The following is a 26,557-nucleotide window of genomic DNA, read 5'->3' as shown; positions in this document are numbered from 1 at the left end:
GAATATGTTTTATTAATACCGTGTAGTATTGTGTGGCTTTGCATGAGTTGGGTTGTATTAATCGGCTTATTGATAGGGTATAACTCGTAGTTTTACAGAAAATAAAATTCGTGTATGGTTGGTTTGGGCCTGCTCTCATTGACTTCTTATCAACATAGCAGGAACAGCCATGAATCAGTTCCTGCAAGTCTCCCATGGTTTAAATGATCCTAGGACTTTAAAAACTGGGCCTAGTTATTGTGCGACATCCAATATTTATGTTAGCAGTGAAGGACCGGGTAGAGTTTCACACTCACGTGTTCCTCTGGTCAGCTAGGTAGATATCCAAATGATAGAGCTCCAACACCTCCGAGTTTTTCTAAGAAAAAAAGACCTCTTAAAAGCTTATTTTTAAAACATGTGTGCTAGTATGCTATTCTGAAAATAATTTTTTTTTTTCAAAAAGTGTGTCTGTGATACAAATGAGTGGTAAATAAGCATCCTGTGAGCTCGTAGTACTGTAGTCAGAGTTCTAGATCTGCATATTGCTTCCTGGAATTAAATAACCTAGCACTTTTTAAAATCAGTTTTATGTTTTTAAAGGTACAGTATTTGGTCAGAAAGAAGCAGAAGGAGCACAATAGTACTTTTAATGAGGCTTTCATCAAATTATAGTAGTTACCCAATGATGTGAAAGAGATGGTAGTAATAATGACATGGTACATTATTTAGTGAGAAATATTATTGAATAAACCTGGGAGAATTGAAAGCCTCTGAAACTTTTATTGTTTATGTTCAAGTTTGATACCATGGGGCCCTGTACCCCTTGTATGTAGGTGAAAGCTAAATTTGAGCATATATTTATGGAAGCTTATTCATGATTTAGTGTACCCAGGTTCTAACACAGACATTGCACCAAGCAGTGTGGTTATGTTTGTCATTTAACTTTTAGAAATTTTGACTGGATTTTTTTTTTGTTTGTTTTTTCTTTTATCACTAACCAAACAGCTTTGGTTAAATTGTCTAAATGGGAAAATGGGCATATGGATTTATCTGTCTTCACCTGAATTAGCTCTTGAGATGGAGCATCATACTTAAAATTAATGCAACATATTTTTTAAAAAAGAATAAAAAAGTGGGAGTTGTTGTACACTCTCATGCAGTAGTGTTCAGTATAAACCAGCAATTTTCATCTAGTTTTCCCTTAGTCTGAATTACTTGAATTCTAATTACAGATTTTTCTTTCATTGATGTCTGAGTATCACTCTGTTATAAAGTAATATATCTATTTTTTTTCTGGTGAGTTTTATGCCCATCTTATAGATTGGCAATTTGGTTATAAAAATGAATGTTGACCCAGCATAACAAGAAGTGTGCAGTGATGTCAAGTGCAAACTTAATTGCAGGATGATTTTATTTTTTGATTTTAAAAGTTTCTTTAAGCAGCCTCCTGAGAAGTGATTTACAGCAGTAATGTTTCAAACAAACCAAAAGCAAAACAATTCTTTTATTCAATCTCATTATTTACTGATAACTGGTGAAGATTTCTTTGGCTTTGAATAATTCTGAATGAATGAGAATATGTAAATCGTTTTGAAAAATACACCTCTCCTGTTACTAAGACATGGAAGGGGCAGGAGCATGAGGCTGCTATAGTCAGGATGGGATGAAGTGGCTCAAGTAGGCACTTAATTGTGGCTTCAGCTTTTCATACCCTCCTTGTAGGTCTCTCTGAGGATCTGAGCATTTTAGTGTACCCACCAGCATCTGGATCTTGACAGTACAAAGCTGCCCACCTAAGCCCTGCTGAAAGTAACAAACCAGTGTTTTCTGAGATATATCCAGAGGATTCATGTCCCACACAAAACATAGGAGATGGTTTGAGGGTGCCTTCATATTCACCTGTAAGATTTTAATTCAAATTTCATCCTGGTCAGGTGCACTGGAATACTGGAATGTGTTGATGTGACTGCTGTAGTGCAGACTGGTTCTTTCTGAATGGAATCAAAATACTGCTTAGTGCATACTTTGTGCTTTCATGATTTTTTTTTCCTCCTTGCCTAAGATGAATTATTCCATGGAAAGCACAGTACAGTAAATGGGCATGATTCAGGGATAATTGACAATCCTAGAGATGCTTAGTCATGACTTGCTATGTGGTTGGGCCCAGAATCCTCTGAAAGAAGATGTTAGATTTCCTTATTTTATGAAGACTGGTCCAACAACTACCAGGACTGTAAATCCAAGGGGATGAAACTGGTTTTTTTGCAGCTCACAGCCAGGTTACTAGATCTTGAAGGTGTGCAGTGTTAGGACATATCTTCTCATCTTTTCTTGTATAGGAGTAGTAAATTGGGTTTTGAAGTTCTTATTCACAGAAGACTAATAGCCAGCCTTTGCCTAATCTTTTTGGGATTAGCTTTAGATATTTCCCTTTAGAAGGGGACATGCTGGATGCCTTTCCAACATGGGATTGATTTTTCTCTTTGAGTTTGGGAGTGGTTCTCTCTGTCCTCTGCTAAAGATGGAGAGCATCCTGTTTGAGGCAGTCAGTTGTGTGATAGTGTTTGTTGTTAATATCTCTATGTTGTCTGTAACCCAATTTTTGCCACTTCTTGCTCTATAACCTTGTGAAAATCTTCCACTTCTTATCCCAGTAGTTTCAGTGCCTTGCTGTTGTTTGCTTGGTTTTATAGATAACTTCATTGAAGCTGCAGCTGATAAAATAATTCATCTTTCTTACTACTTTATTACTCCGGGTCTCACTATTAGCAGCTGTTCCTGTGGCCCTCTGTATACTTTTTTTTTCTTTCACTGTTCCATATAGACACCCTCAGCCAATATCTCCAGTGTCTGTACATTCATGAGCCTGTCTGCTCAGTCCTTCTGAGGATGACCGCCTGTACGCTTTTCCCTCGTCTGGTGACCATTTCTGTGACTATTTTTCTTCTCCCTATTCTGTTCCTCTGTATGTCCAGCCTTTCTCAGACTTGATTATACACCGAGTTCCCTTTTGACATTCTCCTTCCAACAGGTATGAAATGTTACAGAACGGTTACACTAACAGTAGATGCACGTTTGTTATCAACATAGCCTTTTTTATGTTAAAAAGCCTATTTCCCTACTTTCCCTTCTTAAGGTTAATTATCCTCCTTTATTAAAATGGTTGACAATGCTCACATCTGATGATGTGAGCAGACTTTAAAAAAGCAAAATTTCATGGCAGCTGAAGCCTTTATTTTTTCCTTTGAAGTGTCTGTCATTCCATTTAGCATAAAAAAAAAATATGCTGGTGTTTCCAGTAATTCTTATTTTTAAACAAATAATTTGTAAAATTTAGACCATATATTCAGCATATAGCCATTCTTAGAATGTGAATGCTTTTGTGTTTGAGACATGCCATGCTGTAAACTTTTTTACTTAATTATATCTGAAGCATGGAGAGAAATGAAGTGGTTTATGTGACTCGGAGTCAAATTTGGTGTAGAAAACTTACCACGTTTGATTCTTTTTTCCACATTAGAGAAGAAGAATCAACCTTTGCCATTATAAAATGTGCCACTGTTCACAATTTTTGTGTACTCTTTCTTGGTGTTTCTGCTGTTAGCAATAATGGTATGTCAGCTGCTTCAGTCTTTTACTCATTTTGCTTCTGTCCAGTTTCACTTTGTTTTTAAGGCATTTCATCTTTGTGACCAAATTCATCAGAGCCACTGTTCTGTCCCTTCATGGGGGTGCATTTTAAACTCATATTATCTGCACCATTATGTTTGAATTTCCATGCCTACTTACCCTCTATATCTAAAAAAGGCTGATTAATGATTATTGTATTTCTTGTGATACTCTGTGTGAGATCAGAGCCTCTTCTCTACCTTTACTGACATCTAGGGCTGGCTTGTCCTGTGTCTGTGAATTTGGCTTATGGTGTTAAAGGTTTCATTTCTTTTTAGCATTGTGTGTAATTTAACAAGTATTACAAAAACAAGACTACCAAGCAGTTTGGAAAACCAAAATTAATACTTATCCAAAGGCATTGCTGCTTAAATATTAGCTTTTTTAAGGAAAACTTAGAAATGTTTCAGACTTTTTCTGTTTGTACTTGGAAATGTACAAATTGAAATATATAGTGCTGAAGAGTCCAAATACATTTTTGTACTACATATCTGTTTAAATAATTCTATTAGAGGAAAATTGACATGTTGCTATGTCCTGACAATGGTAAACTGATGTGATAAGTATCTGACATTTTTCTGTGTCACAAGAAACTGAAAAACAGGGAAAACTCTGTTTCTCTGGATAGATAGGTTTGGGTAGCCAAGTGTTAAGGACTGTATTAATAGTCATTAATATATTAATATATTTTGCATGGTGGTTTTTAAGCATAAAGATCACAGAGAGTTTTTCAGATGTGTTTCGTCTATTGCATATTTGAAGTTAGATATTTGGCAAGGCGTTGTTAACTTTGTAATTCATTATAAATTTATTCCAATTAACTTTTGTAATTTTGCAAGACTATTAAAAGACAAACCACAGTGTTATGACATCAATGTTTTTGGCTAGACTGAAGCGAAAACTAGGTATTTATCTGTTTCTGTGGTTGACTCTTCTGAATTTGGTGTAAGCTAAAGAAATTCAGATTTGTGATTTTCCCTGGCAGCGTCTGCATTGATGCTACCTGTGTAAGGTCAGCAGTTTAACTCATGTTCCTGGTTCAGGTTCCCTCTGATTTCTGGATTGTGACCAAAGCAGTGTGCAAGAACTGTTTAAGGTGAGCTGAAACAGGACAGTGTAGTTCATTCCTCTTTCAGCCAGCTATGTCTCTCAAGTTTTACTGTTTCCAGATAATACAATTGCTAAACTATTTGAAGGTCCAGGCTAGTCTTCAGCTTAACATAGATTTTTTGGTGCACATCCTGGTTTACTTATTAATGGTAGGTTTTTGCATTATTACCTTTAATGAGATATATTGCTGTAGTCCCTAGGATTGTGCTCAAGGTGAGTTGGATGTTAGGAGCTCTCTTCTGTTTCTCTCAGTATGAGATGTAGTCTTGCTCTTTGCTGCTGTACTTGTGAATTTTTCTGCCATTTTCTGTCACTTTTTAGAGTGCTGATTGGGGCACCTTTTGGTGATGACTTCTCCCGAAGTATCTTTCATACAAGGAAATGTTATTTTTTTGACATTTTGTAAATATGAGAAAATTAGGTATCAACAGATTGTTTCTCAGGGCATGGGTTGTGCTACTCTTACCTGTTCTTCTGAAGGCTATTAAGTGTTGCTGGTATAATTTCTGTTGAATTAGCTTTGTCAAATAATCTCTGCTTTTACATACTTGAGTACTACTATTAATCATTGTCCAGTCTGTGGCACAAAGGAGCCATACCCAGTATCTGGTAGTGATCGTAATGTTTTTCAGGTGTTAAAGGTGTTCCATTTCAGCTGCATCGGTAAGAATAAGTTGCACATTGCTACCCTTGGAAGACATGTGGATGAAGCCTTTGAAGGTGATATGTGTAATGTTGGTGAAATTAGTCAGGACCACCATTGTATTGTTCAAATGCATATCCAGTTCTGGAATCCTCTTACAGAATACACCAATACGAAACATGAGCTAAATGTATCAATAATAATCAACTGAGAGCTCTGTTGTCTCTTTAAAAAAACTTTCTGTGCTGCTATGAACATGATCTTAAGATGTGGTTTAAATTTTCTTTGTACCATGTCATTGAAAAACATCAGCTGTGCTTGTGATCCCCTTTGAAGGAATATGGAATTTTGAAATTCATAATTATGCATTTGGAGACTTTTTTAAGTCTCCTTGGCTTGCTGGCAATAATGAAGTCTTGTTCTTAAGAGTATTGGGAGGCAAACAAGGTATAAAATAATTTTTTTGCTGTTGTCACTGTGGCTTTCCTTTGATTTCTATTCACAGTGGCATTGGTTATGTTTCCGTTACCAACTTGGATGGTCTCTGCCTTGTACTGAATGACTCTGATGACATTTACATGCATTATCACTTAACTTTAGCCAGTTATTGGAACTCTGTATTTGCCATCACTCTTCTTTGATACTAAGATACAGCTGCAACTCAGGAAATATTTTGGAATGCTTTTTAAAGCATAAATAGCAAACAATTTTTTTAAAAACCATTTAGGTTCCATATAAGAGAGACTCTTACTGTCTTGTAAGAGATAAGATCTCGTCTTGTCTTGGAAACTTGCAAGGGCAAGAATAATCAAATGGAGAGTAATAAAATGTTCCATACTTCATTAACTAATTCTTCTACAGAAGTGGTAGTTGCTGCTAAATTATTTTCAATTCACTGAGAATTTTATCTACTAAGGTGGATCTCCATTAGTAGAAAAAACTTCTCTATTCTTTCTTGCTCATGGGCTTTTATTTACCTACCTTTTAATGATACTATGTGTGGACTAATGTTAGTGTAATATTCAGCACTTCAGCAACTTGTTTCAGAAGTTGATAGAGATACTTTAAAAATAAAGAATAAAACCCCACAATCTTTTCATCCCTGGTTAACCTGTGACCTCCATTGTTTCAGGCTAAGAAAAATATTTTCATTGGTAGATCCCAAAGCTGTTTGAGTACGCTGGTCTTGCTGTTCTGTGGATGGGGAATGGAGAAAGGAGCATTTGGGGCTTTAAGCTAAACATTGATCAAATCTGAATCAGTCAGTTGAGTGCTTAAAGCAGGAGGAGCCCTCAGTGTGAATTCTAGTTCTGTCCTCTTCTTTGTAGTGACATGGAGAGCACAATTGCTGTCCATCCCTAGGAAAAAAGGGGAGGCAGGCCCCAGGGCATTTATCTAAAGTTTGTGCTCTACAGACTTAGTGTGATGAAGTAAATGTGGGGAAGATTCTGCTGAAATTGGGATAGATGAGTTTTGCTAGTGCAATGTTCAAATGTACTTTGAGGTAAAGAAGGAAGAGACAGGACTTGGAGGTTTTGTGTGCTTTGGTTTAGTTTGTTTTTTGAGGAATACTGATGTTTAATTTCTATGCCTGTCTATACATTAAGTGTGATTATTAAATCAAATGTTTAAAACTCTTGAACTATCTTTTAATTTCCTACTAACCTTTCCTGTTGCTTCTAAAAAGTAGAAACAATGTCTTCATAGCTGAGGCATTCTGTTTGTGTATCAGTGCTCTGGCAGTCATGAACACAAGGAGGTTATCAGCTTTCAGGATGTACTTCATAGAAGTCTATTGCGAAATTAAAAAGGCTGACTTTAAAACATACTTTTATTGTGAGATTCATCAATATGTGTGAAAAGGAGGTGTTTTACAGGCTTAAAATTACTTTTGAAAGTGTCCATAAGCATACCATAATTATACTTTGTTTCCTTCACAGGCATTTGTAAAGGATGTGCATGAAGATTCAATAACAGTTTCATTTGAAAACAAGTAAGTGTATTGCTGTTGTTGTACCTGTAAATGACAGTATCAACCTTGCATTTGATTGACCTAAATATGGCTTAGTGTAGAGTAGTGTATATTAGATACACTAAACTTGCTGCTGGCATTTTCTAAAGTTATATTAGAATCCACTATTTTGTGATATTTCTATATAAATGCTTTTAATGGTTTAAATACTTTCAAGTGCAAACCCATAGTAACATTGGTTTTGCTGGGAAGATAATCATGTTGTTAATAGAATTTACGTGATGGCAACCCATGTTTGAGTAAGTCAACAATTGTGCCATTACTGACTCTTTCTCCTGTGAATGTCTTGCCTTATTTTTAGAAGATTCCATTACTAGAAAATTTGATTTGTAGATAAATGATGAATACCAATTTTCTGATCTAGAAACTAAAATTTTCCTAAATGAAAATGATGACATTTCTGATCATAGAACCAAAGAAAAAGAAGATACAGGCTTGTTTTGAAGCAAGTGTCCAAATGTGTTATGGAATGTTTTTTAATCTATGTTTCTAATGTTGGGGTTAAAAATCATACCTGTAAATAGAGGAAGAGCTTCTACTAGAAGATTCAAAAGGCTGCAGGTGTCATCAGGGATTCACTTAAGATGCTTAATGGTCATTTAGATGTGTTTTTTCTTATTATGTATACATTGGATCACATTACCTTTAGTACATATATGCACAAAAGCTCCACAGAGTTTGAAACTGTAAAATTAATGGATTAAAAATGTTTGATTTCTGTTTACAAAGAAGATGAAAATATTTAAACCATTCACTGTGATTTTTGTTCGTAGCTGGCAACCAGAGAGACAAATCCCATTCCATGATGTGAGGTTCCCACCACCTGCAGGCTATAATAAAGACATAAATGAAAGCGATGAAGTAGAGGTGTGTATGCTCCATTAACAGCTCTTGTCTTGAGAAGTGAGAGAACTTGCTGTGAAAAATGTCAGCCAGGCCACTGGAAAGTTTGCTTCCATGTTAGGTGATGTCACCTACTTTGATTCCAAGTACTGCAGAAAACAGTGTCAGGCACATCACCAAACCCAGAGTCTGACAGTAATAAACCATGCAAATTCCATGTGCCACAAAAGGCCGTGTAAAATTCCATGTACCATGACCTCCATGCTGAATTACAAATATGCTGATTTACAAACATGATCAGTGTTGCTTTGATGACAGATCAGTCCTTCTTAGGACTGGATTAATTCAGAAATAGTTGTTAAGCTGTAAGGTAATAATGTCTCTATTACCAAAGCTTCAAGCTTAATCAGATAATTTGCATTATATGTGTGTATACATAAAAACATAGAAATATATGTGTATATGTAAATACTTATGTGTATATGCAAAGAGATTGACTTTAAAGGAGCATATTTCTAAAACCTCCTTATTTTATAAAATTGTAACACTTAGTTTTATAATTAATTTAAAGAAAGAGGACTTGCAAGGTTTGCATTCTGCTTGCATGCTCTGTAGGTTTTTAATTTGAAAGATAAGAAAATGGCAAAACTTCTGTAATGTGGATGTGGCTGATAGCATGAATGTGCTAAAGAAGTGTAGATGTGTGACCTTCCTCCCACCCACCGGTAGGACCTCATCAGACCTACACACAATTAGAATTCTTGTTGATTAAATATTAACAGATGTAAAAGTCTGAATTATCTCTTTTGACTGCATGCAAGGCTGAGGCCTCTAATGCCAGTAGATTTGGCACTGTGTTATTTATTATTTGTCTATACAATCTTGCTGTTACATGCTTTCTATGCTGTGCTCAGAGACTTAATGTACTAAGATGTTTTGCTCGATTTTGTTCCTGTAGAGTTCCTGGTCATATTAGTGTCAGTTTTTGTGATGTCTTTTAAGAATATAATGTATGTATTTTGTTCAGGTTTATTCCAGAGCAAATGAAAAAGAACCCTGCTGTTGGTGGTTGGCTAAAGTGAGAATGATAAAGGGTGAGGTAGGAGTATGCATATATACATATATATTTTTTATATTTACTTATACTTTTTTCTTTCTTTTCTCTTTATGTATTGATGTACACTGTGGTTTGAACTAATCTCTATTCATTTTTTAAGAGTTTCTTGATTAGGACAGTTGCAATTACCATTAACTGCAACCTGAGAAGTCAAATTTCACTTGTACAGTTAACAAAAGTACCTTTTCCTTAATAGTGTAATGCTCACTCATGTCATAAAATATGTGGCTTGGATGATTTTATTATTTTTATATCAGTTCTACGTAATAGAATATGCAGCCTGTGATGCTACATACAACGAAATTGTCACAATTGAGCGTTTGAGATCTGTGAACCCCAATAAACCCGCAACAAAAGATACTTTTCATAAAATCAAACTGGCAGTCCCTGAAGATTTAAGGCAAATGTAAGTACAAGCGTTTCTTTATAACTTGTTTCAGAATGTGGGTAACTTCTTAAGCCTGAGACAAGAGGAATAAAAATGCTTTTTACCACTCATAACTTAACTTACTGAAATGTAAGGATGTAAAAAATACAAATATCAATGTGGTCATACTTCAAAAATAGAAAAGATGATTTTTGAATTGTGGTTTAGTCCTAGAGGAAGAAACACTTTCTTCAAAGTTTTAAGGTTTGTGTGTGATAGAGATTGAAATTTTCACTCTTAGCGCTGTTCAGTGGTGTGCACAGGTTAATCTGAATCCATTCTTGGTCAGCTTTTATTATTTGATGATGGCTCTGGGAATAGTTGAACAATAATGAAACCTCCCAGAGTATGATCCAAAGCCAGCTAACTTTTCTCCTAGGCCATGGACGTGTTTTCATATAGTTACATCTCTAAAAGTCAGATTAATACTGACTCCCCCTGTTTACCTTCAGGTCTCTTTCTGCTTTCCTTGTGATGCATGTTATTGCCTCAGTGTGGAATGAGTTATAAATTCAGGTTAGACTAAAACTTCCTGAAGTTAGTGTTACAGCATAGAAAAGTTCACTTGGTGGTGAGTGGACACAGGAAACCTGGAGAAGCCAAGCACAGCATGAGATGAGCATATGGTCATTAGAATGCTGCAAGGATTAAAATGAAATCACACATTTTAATGGTTCATGATGTGTTTGAAATCTTGTACTTGCTGATCATAGTGATTATAGCTTTTTAATGTAGTTTTGTGTAACTTGTCATTTCACAGATTTACATACAGAAAATTTCTGAAATATTTCTAATCTTACTCATGTGAAAACAAATGAAAGAAAAATGAGTAAAATAAATTATAACAAAATAAAATAACACCTGCTTTGAAAGGGAGAGCTTAGAAATCTTTATTTACATTCTTTGTGTTAAGGAATTACTCTTTTTGACTGTTAACCATAAATGCAGTGGTTACTATTTTTACCTTTGTTACATTTTTATTCCTAGGTGTGCCAAAGAATCTGCACATAAGGACTTCAAAAAGGCAGTTGGAGCTTTTTCTGTAACATATGATTCTGAAAACCACCAGCTTATTATTTTGGTAAGTACAAATGTTTTACTGTACCATTGGCAGTGGTTTGTTTCAAGAGTCCATGTGTAAAGCACTGTTCTGTTTATTAACAATTCAGTCAATCAACGATGTAACCACAAAGCGGGCCAACATGCTGATTGATATGCACTTTCGGAGTCTTCGCACCAAGTTATCCCTGATTCTGAGAAATGAAGAAGCCAGCAAACAGCTGGAGGTATGTTGGTTGTTTTCCCTGCAGTAATTTGAGTGAAACAGATAATAAAGAAATCCCTTCTGTGTTCCTTAGCCGGTGGGACTTGTATTGAGGTGAAAGTAATGATGTATCGATAATAATCTAGGTGATATAAAAGGCAAGTGGAAGTGTCATCCAACTAAGATGTTTACAGTTATAGGGCCTATTCTTTCAAAGACTTGTTTTTATCAGCAGGATTTTGTGGGGTTTAAATACTGATATGTAGACACACATACACGTGTATTTCTTTCATATTTTTAATCATAATATAGTTAAAACAAAATAACCATCATTGCACAAATAATGCCACATATTTTGTAGCTTTAAAAATAGTTGGGAATGAATATATTATGATCCTGATAGGACTAGAACTGGATCTAGCAAAATAACACCATGAAAATGAGGTGGAAGGGGTGAAAACTGATGCTGCTAGAATATATGAAGGGATAGGTTTGTCTATAGATAAAATGTTAGGAAATAATCTTACAGCAGATACAGCTTCTGATACTCCTGTGACTGGTGAGTGGGTGTTGACTGGCAAGAAGCTTGAGTCATACTTGTCCATGGGTAAGAGAAAAAAAAAAGAAAAGAAAAAGAGTAGGCAAGGAAATAAGGTTTTTTTGTACACCAGCATTAATATTTCTTCATGACTTTTCTCCTATCTACAAATTAGAAAAAATGGCAATATTGATGAAAACTTTAGATTCACTGTCAAGAGCCAGAGGTACCACTTAAACTCCTGTAACTCATTTTGACATGGGTGTATGCCAGCAATGTTTCTGCAGAGCCAGGTTTCATTCCCCCTTCCCAGGGTTTATATCTGTTTGAAGTGGGATGTCATGTTCAGGCCTTGTGTATCCAGTGGGTAATATTCACTGTTACAACAAGTTCGCACTTCTGTTGTTCTCTCTTTCATATCTTGATTTCCATGTTTCAGAGCTAAAATCCAAGTTTGTTTGGGTTTTGATTTTTGTCAAGATTAAGGATGGACCAGTTTTTCCTCACTGGTCTTCCTTACTGAGCACCCCACTGTAGCTCTTCAGTAATCATTCTTCTTTATCCTCCAGAGCTGACAGTTGTGTGGGCAGTTTACCTCTTGAAGTGCAAAGTATTATTTTGGATGTGGGAAGAACAACAGCCTCTTTAGAGCTAATTCCCTTTACATGCCCCCACAAATGCATGCACCAACAACTGTTGTCATTGATTCCTTTCCCAAATTAATCTTGGATTCTTCTTGTCATTGTAACACTGAAACTTTTTGCTGCTGTAAAAGTCTCAGACTTGATTTGGTTCTCCCTAGAAAACCATTGTTGAACTTCAGTTTCTACCTAAGTACTTAAATAAAGGTTGTGAGTTAAATATTTACAGTTAAAATTTGTGTGACAAAAGTTGGCTGGTAATTTTCATTTTGGCATTTGTGTTTCTTGTATTTAGAGTAAATATAAAATCAGTTTCATCCAAAGTTGAAAGCAAGAGCTTCAAATAATAAAAATCATACTCATGATTACTGTTGGGACACTGATATACCAACAGACTGCACGTGTCCATCTGCAGAAAAAATACTCAGTGAACACTTCGGGCTTTACTGCATTATTAATAGTAGCTCACTGTTTTCATCAAATATACCTTCGTATGTGTCTCATAGTCACTGAGCTTTAAAATCTGCCCCTTCTTCTAGCAGTTTTACATATTTTGTTTTCTAAGTCATTATCACTAGACAAGCTTCTTTTGTTCAATTGAGTTTTTTTTCTTCCTATTTGCTGTACCTTCTTTTTTGCATATTATCTTCTTGACTTGCATGGCTCTACTTCTCAAACATGGCTTTTAGAGCATCAGTTAAAATAACGGGTTATTTTTGTTTACATTCCTTCCCAGTGGGTGCGATTTAGCTGTTTTGGGTGTCTTTCACATACTAAAATGCCTGAATTGACAAGTGTTTTGCAATCTGGTTCATATTTTACTGTATCTAAGTAGAACTCAGTTATGGCTGCTGTGTAGGTATTAATACGTTACTTGCATAGATGTTTCTTACTAATATGTTGGAGGGAAGTAGAATACAGAATTTCTGATGTTATATAGAACACACTTCATAATAATTTGCAGAAAAGCTGATGTTTTAGTACAGGCAGTAAAACTAGTTTGACTGTCAAAGCCAAGGTCCTCAGTGATGTAGCTTCATCTTTTCCACATGTAGATAGTTAACAACTGATCATTGTCTTGGTCATCTTGTTCTTTCCTCTTATTTGGCAGTCTATAAAAGATGTCAGCTAGAAAATCAGCATTTAGATTATCTGTTAGAAGTAGAAATGTGAGCAATTAAAAATAACTTTTGCTTTCCAAATTGTCTTGTCTTCCAAATTACAATTGCAAATTGTAATGTAGCTACTGAAGTAGTGGACAGTGCTCTCAGAGTATCTGAAGTATTCCACAACACTTGGATGCTTACACCACTATCTACTGTAGCCAGTTCTTTGAAACTGTGATTTAGCACAGGATCTTTACCAACAGCTTTAAGGTGGAGCTGGTCAGAAAGGAGTACCAGTGTAGCTGGAACAGTATAGGGCTTGTTGTGGGCAATTCCTTGATGTTTTCTCAACATCATTTTCCTGACATTAAACTGCTAATTTGAAGTGTGCTTATGTATGTATTGAGAGTAGTTACAGCTTTGATTGCAATGCAGAAACATGGACAGGATTATATATCTTGGCTTTTATCTTGTTTCCTCCTTAATAAATTATCACAGTTGGAAATTATCTATCTTCCCCCAGTGCATTAACAATTGTTCCTTTCCTGTGTTCTGTTATACTCATGCTTGTGACTTCTCAGTATGACCCTTCTGTCTGGGTAGATGTGTGATTTCTGGATGAAATTCTGAACATATTTGTTCTCTGAATTCAAACAGTTTTTGTGTTGTCATGCATAGGCACAGATTCTTCATTTTTTTTTAAGTGCAGTGGATATCCACAGCTGATCTGTTTCCTTTATAGTCAGTGGTTGAGTTATTACAGTTTCACCCACCTGGTTGAAATTGGTGCTGGTTTTTTTCTCAGAGATCATAAGGTTTGCTTTAATAATAACCACAGTTACTATTTTACTACCTTATGAGTGCTGTCTTACCTAGTAACACCTGATAGCTGTAGCTGTTATAGGGTAATTCAAAATAGAGGTGTCAGCACAGCTAGAGACCAGCCTTACGGTAATATTTAAAAGACTTCTGGAGGAGACTCCTTGGTGTTTTTGAAGCTAAAATAAGTGCAGTAAAGGGATTGAGTAAATAAAAAGTAGGCTAAGCACCTGATTGAAAAATAGGCTTGAAATTTATTTGTTGATTTCTCTCTCCAGTGTGCTGGAGGGACAATCAAAGTGAGCTGACACTAGATTTTTCTTCAGAGTTCTAGGCAACTTGCATCCCGGTTCCATGAACAGTTTGTAGTACGTGAAGACTTAATGGGTTTGGCCATTGGCACTCATGGTGCTAATATTCAGCAAGCCAGAAAAGTCCCTGGAGTGACTGCTATTGATCTTGATGAAGATACTTGTACATTCCATATTTATGGAGAGGTGAGTTCCCTTCTTTATCATTTCAGAAAATACTTGAAAGAAACAAGCAAAAATAACCTTGGGGAAATGAATCTTGTTTCTTACACATCTTTCTATTGCAGGATCAAGATGCAGTGAAAAAGGCAAGAAGTTACCTTGAATTTGCTGAAGATGTCATACAAGTCCCAAGGAATTTAGTAGGTATGTCAGTTCTGGAGGCTGCCTCTGTGATAGTAAGGAAAATGCCTTCTGAGAACTGCACTGAACTAGAAGCAATGTGCTGATGTTAATGTACGAGGCAGAATTTCTGGATTGAGCCAGAGAATTAATTACTTCCCCCCCAAACAAGTCTAGAGAGTAGATCAGCTATAGAGGGATGAATCTGCAGTTTCATATTTTCCTAGTCTATTTTGAATAATTTCTTTTACCTACATTTGTCTTTTTTCCCCCTGTCCTTGTAGAGGTGCTTAGAAGCAGCACTGTGAGATGAACTAGGAATTAGGTATCAGTGATGAAGAAAATTTAAAATACTTCTATAGCCAAACAATTAAAAAAGTCCTTAAGAACACATGCAGCCCTTGAATATGTGGAGAAGTCTTTTAGTGAGTTTTTGATGCTACAAAGCAAAATAAAAATATGTGATTTCATTCAGTAGATAAGGAAAAAGCAGAGGAAATACTTTGTATGACATAGCCCTGAAAGCAAATGCTTTAATAGGTTGTCAGGGAGTGTATGAAAGCTGGTGTTGAAGCAGTGTGAAATTCTGCAGCAGGACAAGTACCAAGGAATGTGTCAGCTCAGCTCTGGAATTTGTTAAAAGCAGTAGTTTTCCCTTTCTTATTCCCTTGTGTATTTATTTACTGGTGATAAGTGAAAATGATAACCTGCCATCATTATTTTAATTTGAGGTCTTAAAGTCTGTTTCTCTTTAAAACTTAGCAATTACATCTTTTTGGCAGATTTTCATTTTTACTCTTAATCCTTGACATGGATACTTTGGAATATAACTTTGGCTGAACCCTATGTTATGTCTGAAATAAGCTATGTTTAATAATTTGGCTTTTAAAATTCCTAGTAATCAGCTTTAAAAATACAGAAGGCTTTTTTAGATATATATATATACTGATATTTTTTAATCTAAAGAAAATGCAAACAGCCACCTTTTTCTATTTAATTATACTTTTAAAAATTCAAACTGAAAAAAAATCCAAACTTAAAAAAATCCACCCAATGTGTTATTTATGTTTTAAAGACCGTAGGGACATTTTTATTTGAAAATATTTTTGTGTGTTGCCAAATCGTCACAAAAGCTTTGATTGGAGTAACTGATGTAAGTTCTGGAGATTTTGTTTGATTTAGTTTTTTAAATCATTACCAAGGTTTTTTTACATTTGTTAGCAAGGTGCTGTTCCATTTGCCAGTAATATATAATGAAATCAAGTACTCAGATAAAGTTCTCAGAAATAGTTTTTGACACTCAGAAGAGCCTTTGCCATTGAGGAGGAAATTACTGGCTGTATTTTTTCTTGTTTTCTGCAAATACTCATGTCAGAAAAGTTGAAACACAAAAAGAAACTTTATTTAGCTTTGAATGATTGGAGCAATAGGAGTCTGTGACTCAAAGTAGCATTTAAATTCTTCATGGATTGATTGTATCAGTCAAGCAGTAGCTGTTATGCACTTGGGGTTTTTTACCTCTAATTTAATGACGTGCCAATGAAAAAAGAACATGTTTTAAGATTTACAGCAGTTTGTTAAATAAAAATACTTTTTTTGGTTACTTGCAGAAAACATCTTTGATATCATTTTTAAAGCTTTTCTTAAAAGCTGTGGCTTTCAAGATTGAAGGATGTGGCTGTCCCTCATCACGTCCCAAGCAGCTTAGTTTTCCTGCCTGTTTGCAGCCAGCACGTTGTTTTGCTGAGATTGGAGAGAACTAAATTTCCATTTTCCATGTCTCACACTAGAATGTCTGCTTCAAAAGATACTTGTCTGCATTACTGGCATTGGAGTATAATTTATTTCTATGTTTTTGACTTTTTAGTGCATTATAAATTACTGGAAAAAATGTCTAAAATCCTCAGTTTTAGAGAATTTTACATCTGCCATAGTCAGTATCTTTGGTAGTTTTTGATCAACTAAGAATTTGTAAATGAACTAAGTTTACTGAACTAAGTAGTTGCAGCAAATGTTAAGCCACTGTAAAAAGGTTTTTGTTTGATTTGATGGGATATTTTAAATGCAAACAGAAATGTTTGTAATTTTCTAAAGCTATTTAAAACCTACCAAAGCAAAGTGAAATAAGCATTCAATGTACTGAGTATTTCTGTTTTATAAGTTTTATAATGTGTTTTATAAGTTAACACCACAAGCTTATGTGGACATTTTAGTTTGTGGCTTGTTAGCTAATCTTTGTTGTAGAGTATCAAGTTCTTGCCCTGGTACTTAAACAGTCTTGTCTAATTAGAGTACAGCAATACTCTCAGGTTTGGGGGGAAAACCATAAAGGTGGAATGTTCTGTATGTTCTTTCTGTAGGAAAAGTAATAGGAAAAAACGGAAAACTGATTCAGGAGATAGTGGACAAATCTGGCGTTGTAAGAGTGAGAATCGAGGCTGAAAATGATAAAAATATTCCACAAGAAGAGGTATGTTTTCAGTTAACTTATTTTTTCTTATTGTTAATTGATTATATTCTACCCAGTGATAAAATAAGTTCTTCCTTGTATCTTTGTAGTGGTAAGATAAAGTGTTGATTTATGTGTTTTCTGATAGATTCTATCTTTTCCTATTAATGCTAAGGAATATAAATTTGGCTTCTCTGTTGTAGAAAAATGCTTTGTGAAATTTACTGGTGGTGCACCTTCTTAGAGATTTCATGTTGGAAGCAATGACATTTCCCAGCATGTGCTAGACTATAAATCCATATATATATATATGAAACTTGCTGGTTTCATTCATTAGTCTTCTTTGAGTTTGATTTCTTAGGTTTTTACCTGGTTTAATTTTGCATTAGAAATTTCTTCTGTTGAAATTAAAAACTTGCGCTTTATGTTAAATCTCTGTTTTTAAAAAATACCACTTAGGTTAACAAGAGCCTGTAAATTACAACCTAAAGAAAGAAAAAAAAGGATGAACACTGTGAAACCCCAGGTTTGCACAGGAAGGCTGTCAGCCTTGTAAAGGGCCTGAATGAAGTCTCAAACATTGTCATTTAAGGCACTTCTGTGTGGGGCTGCATTGAGGGGCAAGGTTGAGGTATGCAAAAAATCTTACAGCATGAAGGTCTTAACATCTTGATGCAAAAAGACTCCCTGCAGTTTCAGGTGTGAAATGTGCTTAAAGAAAACTGAACTGTCTTTCATTTACCTCAAAATCCAAATATGCACCAGCGAAGAACCTTTGCTACTCCAGATAAGCTATGAAATATGGTTTCTGGAACTGTTACGTTCTTGCTTGAGTAGTTATTTCCTCTGCTGTTTTATTGCTGTAGGACTTACTGGAAATCCACAATCCAGTTTTCATCTTTCTCTACAGAGTGGCTAAGCAGTTAACTAAGGGCTTTTTTTACTATTCTACTAATTTTATATCAGTCTGAAAAGGTAAATGGTCAATATTTACACTTGGAGGTTTCCCTGGTCTGTCGTATTTAATTTCTAAAGATAAATTCCTGCAGCATAAAATGGAATTAGTGTAATAAGCAAGAAGGTGCTGCTATTGCTGCAGGCAAGGGTAAAAGAGCCAGTACTCATGGCTGCAGGGAGTATGTCTGGCTATTTTTTTTTTTCTAATTCTGACTTGAAAAAGCTGATTTGCTTACATTTTTATGTCCAAAAGCCAACTTTGAAGGATTATCTTGAAAGGTCCTTTTTACCTGTCAAGCTCTACACTCATACTGCTGTTTTACCTGTTAATGACATTTCTAACACTGGCATTGCTTGCACTGCTTCATGTGTTAGTTGTGTCATGTCAGGTGCAATACAGAAACCTGAGATAAGAGTTTAACAGGTAAGAGTTAGTACTTGTAAATTGAATGCAGCTTTATTTCAACTATGAAATCCAAATAATCTTCCCATATGTAAATTTGGATATTGCAACCCTTCTTCTTGTAGTAGAACAGTAGTTCAATTACATTTTAATACAGCATTTGGTTCTTTTTATATGATTGCAATGTTAGAATACTGCTCATTAGTTTCAAGTGCAGTTTTATACATCCCATAATTTTATAACAGGCTATCTTCAGGCTTTTAATATTTTAAAATGAGATAGGTACTGTTTGTTACAGTAATATATATTACTTTTATTTCTAAATTTAGCATGCACATAAGGTCTGCTCAGTTTTCCCCACTGCAGCCAAGTTGAACACAGGTACTTTTGCTTTGAAGATAAAAATGAGGTTCAATAAATAAGCACTTTGCTGCTTTTGTATGGCTGAAATTGCTTGACATGGTTACCAGCTCATATTCTTAATAGCTGGCATTGTTATACCTTGAATCCACTGCCAGAAGCAACAGCAAGCCGTTTCCTTAAATGCCCTCTTAAATCATTTGTCTTGTCATCGTTTAATAATTGATACTGTGAGCTAGTTAATGCCAGTTTAGTAGAAATTTCACTGCTCTTTATCAGGTTGTATAAAATATTTATGAAACTTAAAATACCCCAGATAATAAAACATTTCAGTCAACAATGCCTGTGGCTATACAATTTCTAATGCTTATGAGAGTCAGTGTTAATGTTGAGGTTCCTTAGGGCTAGAGGACTGTGTATATATTATTTTCCTGGTTACTTAATGTAGATGTATTAGGTCTAATGTAAGGTTTTTGCCTGTAAAAGAAAGGGAGGGGGGAAGAAAACCAAACACAACCTTGAAAGTAGAGACAAATTATAGACTGGCCACTCCTGGGTAATCTCAGCATAATGTGCTTTTCATTTTTAAGACATTTGTGTCTCAAATCATTTCACTTCTGCAGCAAATCTTCCTTTGGAATGCAGTTCTGTAAAGGGTGTGTACAGTGAAAATTAAAGGCTTCTATAGAGGAAGCAGAACAATATTTGAGATAATCAGCAGGTGTGCCAGGCTCTGGTCTGCAGTGGCATGGGCTTCAGCAGCTGAGTGTTGGAGATGCTCAGCATAACATCTGCAGTCCACAGTTAAGCTTGTCCTGCCCAGGTGCTGCAGCTGCTGGAACAGTCAGGTTCACTCCTTGGGCCTGTGCAGGCTGCACTCACACCTCTGAAATGCTGTGTGGACCTGTCTTAGTGTCAAGTTTTGGTGTAGAAATTTTCCTTGTATTTGCTGAGGTTTACTTGGTTTTCCACACTCAGTGAGGCCCTTTAAGATAGGATTTTTTTTTTCCACCTGCTTTGCCTACCTAAGTTAATCTTTAGGTGTTGCGTCTCTCAATGTCATAATTTCAGACTTTAGAATTTCCAGATTTATATTTTCCACATATTTATTGAATTGCTTCACGTGCTTGAAGGGTAGAAGAACTGTAAGTTAGAAATCATCACCTGAATTACTAACTTTTCCTTGAATATCTTTTGGCATTTTTTTTACAACTGTACAGATCTTCAAGAAGGATCAAGTTTTGTTTTGTGATACAATGTTAATTTGATTTACTTTTTTGAAAGATCAAAGGTAGACAAAAAAAGAAGCTGATGTGAAAGAATGGATGCGGTCAGCAAAGGTGATATTATTTTGAAGGGAGAAAACAAAGTGTTCTAAATTGACTCTTTTTCACTTGTTCAGAAAAATAAATATTTACATTGTGATGCAAATGATCTAAATCTGCCTATTTTAAAAAGCTCTTTGTATAAAGGGAATTAGACTACATGCTGTAGTCAATATCAGAATTAAAATATCCTGTTATATCACTTCTTCATTTTTGCTTATTCATGATATAAGAATTGTTTTCAAGTTTTACAGTAGTAAGTTTGGTTCTATTCAGAATTCAATACCTAATCAATAACCAAAGCCTATTGTTACTGTGTTCTAGGGCATGGTACCATTTGTGTTTGTAGGAACCAAGGATAGCATCACTAATGCAACTGTTCTTCTGGATTATCATCTTAATTATTTAAAGGTGAGGATAATGATGCTGCTTTACCACTGATTTTTTTTTTGTATCAATACTTAGGATGATAACAGTGTGATGATGATAAACTGTTCAGGTCCAGAGGCTCTTGAGCAATTAGTATTATAACAGGTTTTCTGTCTAAAAATGAAATGTTTTTAAAAGAGTAATTTGTCTGAAGAATGGGATGACAATTTTTTTCGGGATGCAAATTATAGAAGAGTAAGAAAATTAAAAAATCTCTCAAAATGTGCTGCCAGCTTTATATATGAGAGAGTAGTCAGTCCTTCATGCAACTGCAGAGCAAACAGCCTTCCATGCAGAATCTTGTATAGAGTGGGCATTTCTTTTAATGCAAAAATGCTAAACTACTTTTTCTGTAATGAATTGACATTTCATACCTGAGTATGCTTTGTAGGCAACTCAGCTTTATATGTTTTGTTTGCCTCTTGACTCCGTAACTTTCGCAGTAGTCTGTGATGAGTGGTCTGTTGTATAGGGAGCAAAAAATATCCCACGTTGTTGCTTATAGTTAGGGTTAGGGTTTTTGCCTGTGGTGGTTGTGGCCAACTGCCCAATCTTCAGTGGCAGGGCCAGATCTAACAGTAGGAACAGCTTTGAGTTCATTTTATTAAATAAAGTCTGGGGTCGTTTTTGAAGCCTTCAGACCATTCAGGATTTGATACATGTCCAGTCAGTGCAGTGGCTATGAGTGAATCTTTTGGAGTGCTAAAATTTCTGTACATTGTTATACTTTTCAGTACAGGTAGTCAAAGAAGTCAGGAGAAGAAACAACTTTTGTTTTCTTACCAACCCAGTTGCTTTACCTTTTAACCCTGCTTTTGTCAGTGGTCTGGAGCAGAGGCACAGCTGCTCTGCAGCTGTCACAAAGCAGAGGCAGAGAAGAACCAGATGAAAACTAATACTCAAAATCCAGTTCATTTCTTGTATGCTCACTATGATTTGAAAAGATAGTTCTGGTTTAAACTTCTTTGGCTGCCTAAAATGCATTCTTGCACATGAGTCAGTATGTGAATGGATACTGACATGGTAGTGGAAAGTGTTTAGTAGCCCAGCAATTTTATTTTAGATTGATCAGTTCATCGTCAACTATGGTCACTTTGTCTTAGTGCTCTTAAACCTTCCTGAACCAAAGGTCACGAATAAGTGTTCATCAGTCTGTAATAACTGCTGGATAGATTCTTATCTCTAAGGTTTTATCCTGGCCTTCTCATCCTGTTAAACATAAACACAGAAAATGTTGTTATCTTAGTGGCCTGTTGCCTTATGATTCAGAATAATTTCCTCCAGTTCACTGACAAGAAGGGGACAGACCTGTTCCTCTAAGATTTTCATGTTTTCATGCCTCCATGCAAAGATTATTAAGGAAACTTTTTGTAAAAGATGGATAATAGTGCATCAACATCAAACATACTGTATTAGCTCAGAGTCATGAATTTCTTTCTCTGTAAAAAGAAAAAAGCAGACTTGGCTGGAATGACTGTAGTGAATTTTCAGGATCTTGAGATTAAAGACTTATACCAGGATTCACAGCCCCAGACTGCAGGAACGTGGACTTTGGCCAGTTCAGGGATCTGCTGGGAAGAATCCCATAGGATGCATTCCTGGAAGGAAAACGGGTTTGGAAGAGCTGGCTCTTAAAGTATCACCTTCTGCGAGATCACGAATAGTCCATCTTCATATGCAGGTGTTCACACAAAAGTATCAGGTCTGCAGGGATCAACAAGGAGCCTGTGGCTAAATTAATATAGAAAAAGCAAGAATACAAGGAGTAAAGTAAGGATAGGTGAATCAGATGGAGTATAAAAACACAGTGTGGACAGGGATGAGTATGGAAAGCTGAAGTCCATCAAGAGTTCAATAGGGCAAGGGATGTGAAGGGGAACAGGAAGACCTTCTGCGAGTATATTGGCAGCAAAAGGAATACCAAAGAAAATACAGGCTTGCTGTTGGATGGAAGAGGGAACTTGCTCACAAATAGGAAGAATGAGGTACTGAATGTCATCCTCAGTTTTTTGGGGTTTTTATTTATTTATAAGATTTGTACTAAGGAGCAGTGGGAGAGTCTGGAGCAAGAAGTCTTAGTCTTCCTAAAGGAAGTTTGAGTTAGGGAACATCTTAAGGGGGAGAGAAGAGATATCCACAAGTCACTGATGGTGTGCATTCCTGAGTACCAAAGCATCTTAGCAAAGTCCTGCCTGGACTAGGTGACCTGCAGAGGGTGCCGTATCAGAATGAAACTTCTGTCAATAAGTTTCTCCCTAGTTAAAGGAATACAAAAGAGGATTGCCAGTCTGATGTGAGCTAGATAATATCTGAAACTGGCAGAGGTATTTCATGAATATGTGTTGTTGTATCTCTTTTACCTAAGTGTATACGGTGAGGGTGCTGTGTGCTGATGCCTCTGTGCCTGAGTTACAGCACTTTTCGCTCTATGCTTTTATGCTTCCTCCCATTCCTCATACTGTTCATTGTTATTGTGTAGGGTTTAGCAGCAGAGTGCCTTTTTATGGAACAATACTGTTACATCAGAATTGTTTAATAACTTTTATGTTTGCTATGTGCAGCAGTGTAAAGAGCTTGTGTTCGATCTGAGTGCTTTTTCTTGATACAAACCTAAACTCGTCAGCTGCCACAGGAAGAATTGTGTTGGTAGCACACAGATTTGAACATTTGAAAGTCTTTCTGTTAGACAAGTTATTCGCAAAGCTGAGTTGCTGTTTGAGTATCAAACAGATGATCATTTGTAATATTTCAGTGGCTTTTCTTTCCGAGACCCACATGTGTACACATGCAGATAGTTAAATAGTGGTAGTACATGACTTGCTGGGCTTGTGTTTGCACAGGAAGTGGACCAGCTGCGTTTGGAAAGATTGCAAATTGATGAGCAACTGCGGCAGATCGGAGCTACTTCCAGGCCCCCCCCGAACCGCACAGACAAGGACAAAGGGTACATGACGGACGACGGGCCGGGCCTTGGCCGCGGCAGCCGCCCCTACAGAAACCGCGGGCACAGCCGGCGTGGGCCGGGCTATGCTTCGGGTAGGTACCTCCAGGGACACCTGCCCTTCCCAGGGAGGCCTGCTGGCCTTAGGACTTCTTGGAAAAGACTAGACTTAGAGCTGTTTAAAATGCAGTTAATATTTAGTGTTAATATTAGAAGATTATATAGAACTTTATGCTGTAAGAAGGTATTTCGAAGCACAGTGCTTTCCTGTAATCTACACTGATTTCCATGCAGTTCCTGCTTCTTACAGCGTGCTTGGCTTCTACATTATGGAGCATATCTAGCTATTCCCTAACTCCTTAAGGCAAGGATTGTTATTTTATCTATATTTTGAACAATTCCTGACAATGAAGTCTCAGGTTTCATTTAAGCCTGTGTGAGTCTATCCTAATATAAATATTAATAGGTTAAAATACTGTGTAGCTCAATTTACAGGAAAGCTGTTTTCTTCATATTAAATTGAACTTCTATGTTTTTACTAGAAGACCATAGTCACCAAAATAGTGTGTACTCTTTGAAACCTTGGATAATTCATTAATGAATAGTTTTCCAGACTGTGCTTCTTCAGAGCAATCTATTATTTCATTATCCATAATGCAGGTCAGCTGGTGTGTGTTCTGATGGAAAGGCCTGTAGTTTGAGCTTTGTAAGAAAATCTTAGCTTACATTCTGCATAATATAAAATAATGTTTTTGTGATGTTTACTATTTTTAAAAGATGTGAACTCACCTTGCTTATAAATATGGGTTATGGGGGGATAAAAATGGGGAAAGATCTATCTTTTGTCAATAAAGGTGGTCTGTTAATTGGAAAAATTGCAATGGCCATTTATTTGATTTGATACATTTCTAGCATTTTGACTTTGTTCTCTCCTTTTGTAGTCTGTTACAGGCTGTTCCATGATGGAATTTTTTTCTTTTCATAGATGAGTTGCAGTGGTGAGAGGAGACAGGACAGCTTATATTCACAACTTTCAGCTGTAGAAATACGAAGGAGTCTAGTCTATTACACCCACGTTTTATTAGACGGTTATTACATTTTGTAGTACATACTACATTTTGTAGTATGTTCAGTAATCTGTTGATAACACCAGTTTTAAGCATGTGGCACACTTAATTATTTAGCCTTAAACACACAACTAATTTTTATTAGTCTGTCTTGAATTTTGAAGAATATATATTATGTACCTTTCGGTATTATGTATGTTAAAGAGATTGGGAGGCAAAAACATCCCAAAACTGTGTATTAACAAAAAGAGAAAAAAAATTTAAATATATACATTTTGCATTCTACTATAGTAATTTCATGCTAAGCTACACTGGCGTGTTTGGATTTTTTTCATCCTCTTGATAGGAACTAATTCTGAAGCATCAAATGCTTCTGAAACAGAGTCTGATCACAGAGACGAGCTGAGCGATTGGTCGGCGGCCCCGGCGGAGGAGGAGCGGGACAATTACCTGCGCAGGGGGGACGGGCGGAGGCGCGGCGGCGGCGGCAGAGGCCAAGGCGGGAGGGGGCGCGGAGGATTCAAAGGTAAACCGGGGCTCCTTTTGGACACGGCTGTCACTGTGGGAATCCTAAAGCAAACACGCTCTGCCAGCTGCTCCTTCTCTTCTGCTCCAATTCCCCACCTGGTGGCCTCTCCTGACTTCTCTTTGTCATGGAGTGTTTTATTTCAGTTGTGTTGAACATCGAGCAGAGGAGTATAATTCTTTTTGAATGCTTTATTTTTGGGGGAGTTTTCACTATCGTTTGTTTTCCTAAAATGCCTTTTGGCTCAAGTTTGTGGCTTGTGCAGTCACACATGGACATCAAGGAAACAAATTCTAGTTTGTCAGTAGATAGAGAATTTTTTTTAAATCTATATTACTCATTCCATACTGTCCATATTCACATTGTCTTGTATTTGATTTTCATGAACAGAATGACATTGTAATTTATGTGTTCAGTGGACAGGACCAGGCAAAAGTAAGATGGGAGAACTTTAAAGTTAAATATATATACAAGAATATATGATGTTCCATTATAGTTTTTTGTTACAATAGTTTACTGTGCAGCTCTGCTTATTTCTTGAAATGTTTTTTTCAAAGTATGAGTGCTGCTTAATAAGTCTTTTTTGTAAGAAGGCAATGTATAATTTGGGAAGCTTATAAGCTGTTGAAAAATGTTCAGGTATTAAATACTGCTATGGTGTACCTCTCTTCTGTGGTTAATCATTTTGAGAAGTGGTTTTTTTTTCAGTCAGTAGTCAGTCTTTTTTAAACTGTGGTGGTTTTAAACACTGAGGTTTTGTCTGCATTATCACCTGAGAACATTTTCTTAAGTGATCACAGGCCCATAGTTTAAGATCTATTGTTATATGTTAGTAATAATATTTGTTCAGGAGACAGAAAATCCTGAATTGCATACTGTACTTGTATAAAATTTAAGTGGCAGAAGGTCATGTCTTTGTTGAGTGGATTAATTCTTCTTCTAGGCAATGATGAACAGTCACGAACAGATAACCGTCAGCGTAACTCAAGAGAGGCGAAAGGGAGGACAGCAGACGGGTCTCTTGAGGTAACTTCTCATGTGGGAAGTCTGTACTGTTAAAATTGAATTGTATCATATAGTAACAGTAGAGTCTTCAAGGTTGTGAGTAATACAGTAGCCTTGTGATTCCATATTCTTTGACTCCCTAATCACATCTACAAAAGTTGTGTTGCAAAACAACAACGTGCTAAGCTACACTTCCCAGGACTTTAAATAGATCAAGCTGTGTAAAGATGCAATTTTGTAATGCTGTTTAG

The 26,557-nt window shown here is 36.1% G+C and overlaps 1 protein-coding gene across 5 annotated transcripts in view; it reads left to right on the top strand.

Moving 5' to 3' along the window:
* The window catches only part of FMR1 (fragile X messenger ribonucleoprotein 1), a 31,856-nt gene that overhangs the window by 1,061 nt on the left and 4,238 nt on the right, over window positions 1-26,557 (top strand). For 2 of the 5 annotated variants that reach the window (XM_072928983.1, XM_072928985.1), the window contains exons 2-15: window positions 2,958-3,013; window positions 7,345-7,397; window positions 8,210-8,303; window positions 9,307-9,378; window positions 9,654-9,802; window positions 10,811-10,904; window positions 10,993-11,109; window positions 14,518-14,688; window positions 14,790-14,868; window positions 17,205-17,314; window positions 20,663-20,749; window positions 23,608-23,803; window positions 25,122-25,301; window positions 26,245-26,327. In XM_072928983.1, coding sequence (XP_072785084.1) covers window positions 9,364-9,378; window positions 9,654-9,802; window positions 10,811-10,904; window positions 10,993-11,109; window positions 14,518-14,688; window positions 14,790-14,868; window positions 17,205-17,314; window positions 20,663-20,749; window positions 23,608-23,803; window positions 25,122-25,301; window positions 26,245-26,327 — 1,281 coding nt within the window. In that variant the 5' untranslated portion in view covers window positions 2,958-3,013; window positions 7,345-7,397; window positions 8,210-8,303; window positions 9,307-9,363. 5 annotated transcript variants of the gene reach the window in all.

This window comes from Taeniopygia guttata, chromosome 4A, assembly GCF_048771995.1.
Source record: "Taeniopygia guttata chromosome 4A, bTaeGut7.mat, whole genome shotgun sequence".
Taxonomy (NCBI): Eukaryota; Metazoa; Chordata; class Aves; order Passeriformes; family Estrildidae; genus Taeniopygia; species Taeniopygia guttata.
This window is presented reverse-complemented; position numbering and strand designations above follow the sequence as displayed.